Source organism: Rutidosis leptorrhynchoides, unplaced genomic scaffold (assembly GCF_046630445.1).
Source record: "Rutidosis leptorrhynchoides isolate AG116_Rl617_1_P2 unplaced genomic scaffold, CSIRO_AGI_Rlap_v1 contig209, whole genome shotgun sequence".
NCBI classification, from domain to species: Eukaryota; Viridiplantae; Streptophyta; class Magnoliopsida; order Asterales; family Asteraceae; genus Rutidosis; species Rutidosis leptorrhynchoides.
This window is the reverse complement of record NW_027266457.1, coordinates 68,090-74,866: the sequence shown is the minus strand read 5'-3', so window position 1 is coordinate 74,866 and position 6,777 is coordinate 68,090. Positions and strand designations below refer to the sequence as shown.

The 6,777-nt window shown below is 40.3% G+C and overlaps 1 protein-coding gene and 1 pseudogene across 1 annotated transcript; one reads left to right on the top strand and one right to left on the bottom strand.

Moving 5' to 3' along the window:
* Positions 1-221: 221 nt before the first annotated feature.
* LOC139881904 (TMV resistance protein N-like) lies at positions 222-3,193 on the top strand. The gene is made up of 5 exons (XM_071866299.1): positions 222-349; positions 1,508-1,547; positions 1,752-1,988; positions 2,133-2,598; positions 2,895-3,193. The coding sequence occupies exons 1-5, from the start codon at positions 222-224 to the stop codon at positions 3,191-3,193; spliced, it is 1,170 nt and encodes a 389-aa protein (XP_071722400.1).
* Positions 3,194-4,886: 1,693 nt separating this feature from the next.
* On the bottom strand, positions 4,887-6,371 carry LOC139881903 (glutathione S-transferase F9-like; annotated as a pseudogene).
* Between the last annotated feature and the right edge of the window lie 406 nt (positions 6,372-6,777).

The window sequence follows — 6,777 nt, the reverse complement described above, 5'->3', positions numbered from 1 at the left end:
GAGTAAACTATTAATCACCTAGCCTCCACAAGAGAACGAGGAAGAAAGGGGTAATCGACTATTATATGTACAACGCCATTATTCACCCAAATCAATCATTGCATGTGGGAATATAAGACACCTCATAACATTTTCCATGCGACAACGGAATTAGAAGAGCAAAAAGCATCATTGCTCGGACGAAATACTGCTATGGGAAAGACTATCAGTTCGAGTGTTAGATGGGAGGTGTTTTTAGGAAGGATCATTTATGTGAGGAAACTTATACTGGCGACAAGGGAGATATAAAGAGGTGGAAGGATGCACTAAGTAAAGTCACTAATCTTGCTAGAAGAGAATTGAAAGATGGGTAGGCCTCTCTTCCACTAACTTGGAATTATTTGTTTTCTTTAAGTTTAGTGTGCCGTGAATGTCATGACTATCATACTCTGTATTATGTTAGTTCATCTAAACTAGAATATATGATTAACTCCTCCAAAACTACACTGCCTCAATGCTACCTAGGGAACTAATCATCTGGATTTCTTCATTGTAGATATGAGACACAGTTCATTTGGCAAATCATTGGAGAAATCAAAGATAAATTGGGTCCCCGACTGTCCTATGTTGTAGGTGTTAGGAAAATTTCTTATGATGTTTTGAAAATAACAAAATAAATCAAAGGCTACTAACGTATTTAATGGTTAAGTAACAGACTATGCAGATGATAGAACGTATAAAGAATATTATCAAAGTCTATACTTGGAAGAACTAGAAGATAGACTTTATGCTGAAACTGAATTTATTCAAACTGTGTCTAGACCTTAAGTCTAAATCTGTTCAAAAGCAGATTATGTTCAGACTTACGTCCAGATTATAAAGTCTATCTCAAACTCTACTTCAAACTAAAGACACTCAGACTCTACTTCAAATAGAATATTCCCGAACTTTACATCCAGAACGAGACACAAGTTTAGAACGTAGCAGATTCATAACGAAGCATGTTCAGAATGAGACAACTTGACAAAACGTAACACAAGCCCCAAACATATAACAGCTAATAATCTAGTTTGGATTCTACATCAAGATGGATTTGATTGACAAATTGGATATTAAAGACAAGAACTTTCTATACGAAGAAGCTATACTTATGAAAACCAAGATTCTGCTTGTATGGGCGATCGGAATCAATTTGGGATTCTACTTCTATCACTCAACAGCTATTAAATCTTCTAAATATAGATCTGTCCAATGGGTAGATCGGAAGCCGATCCTCTAGATACTGTTCAATTGCTAGTTTTAAAGAGGAAGAGTATTTAAGGAGATCAATGACCGATAAACAAATAAGAGACGAAGCGTAGAATTTTATAATTTTAAAGTATGAGCAATCTTCAATCATACACTTGTCTTTGGTAAGCTTAAACGTTTGTGATCGTGAAAGAAATATCAAAAGAGTGACTTAGTGAAATAGTGTGATCTGCCACTGAATGTTTGCACTCAAAGTTGTAATCTCTTGTTGATCATATAGTGAAATCCAGCCAGAAGGCTGTCAGCGTGGGAGAGTGGATGTAAGCTTGATCTAAGCCGAACCACTATAAATTCTATGTTCTTATTCTCTTTCCTGAAATCCTTTATTTTGTTCGTAGTTCTATTTAACTATTAAAGTCTGAACTCGCTTAAAGTCTGTTGATCTTCAGACTCAGTTTCAAAAGCAAAATATTTGTATTACTTTTTGCGAAAAATTTTCTTCACGCCTATTCAACCCCCTCTAGGTGTTCATACTAGCACTTTCAGTAGGCAATCTTGTGGGAATGCATTCCCGGGTTGCAAATGTAGTTGAATATTTATCCGTGGACGAGAGTGATGTACACAGTATTGGCATATGGGGAATGTGTGGCATAAGCATAACAACTGTTGCACAAGCAGTTCTTGACAAAATCCGTGGCCGATTTGATGATGGATGTTGCTTTCTTGCCAATGTCAAAGAAATTTCAAAAAAGAATGGTTTGGTATATTTGCAAAACCAGTTTCTCAGTGATATTCTCCAAGAGGACAATTTGACAATCATGGATGATCACAGAGGAACAAACATGATAAGAGAACAACTATGACATAAAAAAGTTCTTGTTATACTTGATGATGTGGACGAAAAGGAGCAGCTGGAAAAACTAGCAAGAGGTCTTGAATGGTTTGGACATGGGAGTAGGATCATTAAAACAACCGAAGATGAACATTTGCTTCTCCAATATGATGTAAATTCCATATATAGGGTGGAGGGACTATCCTTTTATCAGGCTCGCCAACTATTTTGTTCAAAAGCTTTTAGAAGTGACCATCCTCCAGTAGAGTTCGAGGAGCTCACAAAGCAAGTTATTGAATATGCTAGTGGTCTTCCTCTAGTCCTTGATGTCTTAGGTTCCTTTTTGGCTTATAGGAGCTTGAAGCAATGGAAGAGTGCACTAGCCAAATTCAAGGAATGTCTAGAAGGGAAAATCTTTTACCGGCTTAAGTTAAGTTATGATGGACTACAGCAGAAAGAGAAGGAGATTTTCCTAGATATTGCCTGTTTTTTCAAGGGAAAGGAGAAACTTTATGTTACAAAAGTTTTGTACAATTGCGGTTTGTACGTAGATATTGGAATCAAAGTCCTTGTCAATAGAGCTCTCATCCAAATCGTGGGCAACAAACTATGGATGCATGATTTGCTACAAAAGATGGCTTGGGAAATTGTTCGTTGAGAGTCTCCTAAAGAGCTAGGAGAACAAAGTCGAGTCTGGCTTTTTGAGGATGTATGCCACATTCTGTCAAAAAACTCGGTGAGTATCTGCAAAATTAATTTGCAAGCATGCCTATTTGATAGAGTTTAAAAAGAACTTGCTAGTCATATATTGACACTATATGAGTTGTTTATCAAGGAACTGGAAAAGTCAAAGCCATAGTCTTGCCTGAGGACCATAGAACAATGCGCTTGAGAGGAGAGTCCTTCACCAACATGACTAAATTAAGATTGCTTGATATTCGGGCCATCCACCTCTCTTATGGGTTCAAGCACCTTTCAAATGAACTATGCCTACTAAGATGGGACAACTGCAATCTTAAATCATTTCCACCAAGTTTTCTTCCAAAGAATCTTGTTGAACTCCATATGCAGGATAGCCTCCTTTGCAACAACTGGAGAGGGGAAAATGTTGGAATTAGTACTAATGCATGTTAACCTCAATGGTTCCAAATTATTTGTGGAGACTCCAAACTTCATATATGTCCCAAATCTAGAGAGGCTAATTCTCAAAGGTTGCAAAGCATTATCTAAAGTTCATCCTTCAATTAGAAATCTAGAAAGACTCAGTCTACTTGAGGTGATTGTGAAAATCTCATGGGACTTCCAAATAGTCTAAGTAAACTAAAATCTCTAAGAGTTCTTAATCTATGTGGATGTTCAAATCTTGAAGAACTACTTGATAGCATCGGGGGCTTAGAGTGCTTAGAGGAGCTTGATATTAGTGAAAGTGCCATGACACGCCTCCCATCCAGCTTGGTGTTCTTACAAAATCTGAAAAAAATTATGCTTTCATGTTAGTAAAAGGAGGCCACAAAATTGTTGGAGGACACTAAGCAAACGCTGAGAAGAGCTCTGAACTCTAGAAGTCCGAGGTTGCCTTCATTTTCAGGGCTATCCTTTTTAATAGAGTTGGATCCGAGTGGCTGTAGACTTATGGAAGGAGAAATTCCTGGTGATATTGACTACTTACCCTCCTTGAGGTCTTTAGACCTAACCGAAAACAATTTTACCACCATACCTGCAAGCATCGAACATATCTTTGGCTTGAAATAGCTTTGTAGCATTTTCTCCATCCCATCTTTGACATATTATATACTCTTGCAGCGTGTATAATGTTGGATATAGTTGGACAGTAGAATCATAAAAATTTCATTATGCTCGCATAATTTACATATTTCTAATTATAATTTTTTTTGTGGGCCATTTGAAATTTAAAAGGACTATCTTTCGTCAATTTTTTCTTCACTGGATGATGTCGAACCTATGCTCAATAGTCAATTTACATTGACTTCACTAGATGAATGTCGAACCTATGCTCAACAGTCAATTTACGTTACTTGTTTTGGCCGAAAAGTTTCCAACAATCCTCGGTAGAAACGGCAAAAGCATTTTGCTCGTCCATGTTGATATTGCCCGATTGCCTGCCTGCTTCTAGAAAAGCAATTACAAATTTGCTCGAATTGGGAATTGGGGATACTATTCGGTCTTTTTCCGCAATTTCTTTAAAGTTTAGGAAGAATGTTCAAGTGTCGATATTGATGAGACAATATGAACTTTTCTCGTATGCTTCAGCTAATCTTTTTGGGGATGATCTCATCGTGTGATGCTACTTTGTTTTCTGCAGCAGTTTTGGCTTTTCTTCTGGTGCAAAAGAGTCGGCAAACCTCCGTCTTCTTCATGCCAACAAGACGCGCCCACATCTAATATATAAAACTTGATGCGGTCGGTATCCATGTTTATAAAGAGTTCATTTATCTCTTAGAATGAGTCTTAACAGCTGATCTAACACCAATTCAGTGAGTACTGGACATATAAATGAAAGTCTATGAAGTTGCTCCTTTCAAGTTGTAAAAGATCCTCAAAAGTTGATAAGTAGGTGATTAATTTTTAATTTCACCAAAGTCACTCGCATAGTACTAATCAGCTGCGTACATAGCCCGACAACACGCAACACTGTCATGAATAAAACAACAAGGAGGTCCACGACAGGATCGGTCAAACCAGATTCAACAAAGCTTATTTGATCACCCAGATCGAGTAGAAACATACTTAGTAGGCACAGAAAGACTCGCTATCCTTCGCATAGAACGAGGACTCGGGTGCACTCGGCATAACCGATAAAACAGTCCTAATACAGACCGGGCCAGAGCTCAAGGACCTTCTTCCAAGAAGGCCTGCTCGAGATATCATCCCACCAACCGCTCACATGCTTTCGGTCCCTTATCAGGTACTCCTTCCCCATCTTGCCCACCAAGTACTGGGTGAATGGAAGGTGGCTCAGGTCGGCAAGGCTGAAGAAATCCCCTGCCAGGTACTTGCTCTTTGACAGCCTCTCCTCGTAGATATCCAGAACCTGACAGAGCTTGTCCTCGCTCTCTTTGAGCTGCTTCGGATCCGGGGTAAGCCCAATGAACGGGCCGTAAACAATTTTGAGGACAAGGTCGTAGATTGGCGGATGGAAGTTGTGGGCCTCGACTTCGAGCCACTGCTCAACGAGCCCCCTCTCCTCGATTGTCTTCCCCAGCAGTTCAGTCCCTTGCTCCTTGTATTTCTCGGCATAATACCTTATGATGGCCCGCGATTCTGTATGAATTAGACAGGATATATCACAGAGAGTAGACAGACAAATCTTTATCCCCTCATATGAAAAGCAACAAATAACCAGAATGAAACCTAAAAGAGGCATGCACTGTGCTTTTGAATTTTCCAGCAGTCCTACTCTCATGACACTAGACCCACGGTATAAGTGTAGATGCAGCAGGAAATTTCACTGTCTATGCACTGATCATTCTGCTTAAACTCCATCAAGAACATGACCGGATGAAAATGCAGGTCCAAACAAAAAATCAGCGGCCTTTGGTCGACATATGAAAAGAGACAGATCATGAACAACTCCAGAACAGATATGGAGACTACGAGCCTGGCCTTAAGAGCTTCGGATTCAAATCATCTGTTCCTGAGGCAAACGATTAGACTTGAGATTGACAGTGGATGTTTGTGACCTAAAACGAGTGGCTGATATCAAGTCAACATGCCAGTAGACTCAAATCTTTTCAACTGCCTCTGATATCCACTCATCGCAGAACTCTTTAGACTATTCGACGCTTCACTGGCCGATTACAACGCAAACAGCCCTAGTAAATTAGGAACATATGCACGCTAAAGAACCATCCGTATGTCCCCGTGCTCTGATCTCAAGACCGCAAGAAAACAGCAATAGAAAGAAAAGAACAATGCAAGAAGCCAAGAGTCGAGAGCATTACCGAACAGAGTGTAGTCGCCATCTTGAACCACCGGAAGCGATCGGAAGGGCTACACAGGCGCGCGCACACGAGATCCGAATCAGTGTCAATCAGACAAGACACACTTCAAATGCCAAGTACCCACGAAAGGAGACACGATGAAAAGTCAAGCAGTCGAGAGTTTGACCGAAAGCGAAGTTGGAGTTTCAAGAACGACCGGGACAGACCTGGAGCTTGAGGTACTCCGGGGCTTTGTGCCTGCCTTTGAAGAGGTCGACGCCGACGGTCTCGAACTCGACGCCCTTCTCGATCAGGCACACCAGCGCCCGCTTCGGCGACGGGTAGTCAGGTCCGTACACCTTCACCACCATCGTCACTCTCTCTGTCTCTCTGTCTCTCTCTCTGCTTCTTTCTTCCTTCTTGACGAGCCTAGTCAGCAACTCTCTCCGTTGTCTCCCGGCTTTTACAAAGAAGTCTCTTTGTCAGAGCAGCAGAATAAGGTGCACACGTTAATGATGCACCAACCCACAATTAATCCAAGGTTAGGTAATTGGTCCCCATCATTATGAAGTTTCGCATTTTGCATTTGCTTCCATGAGTTTGAATCCCTCTGTAAGTTCAACTTATGTGGAAATACTGCGACTCTTTTGGCTGTGTATGCTATCTGGGTAAAGTTGGGATGGCAAGTAGGGCCTCCTTTGGCTGTCAAGGGATTTATCGCCCTAGATTAAAACTATCCCATAAAAGAGATGAAATAAATATAGATAGAATTTATTA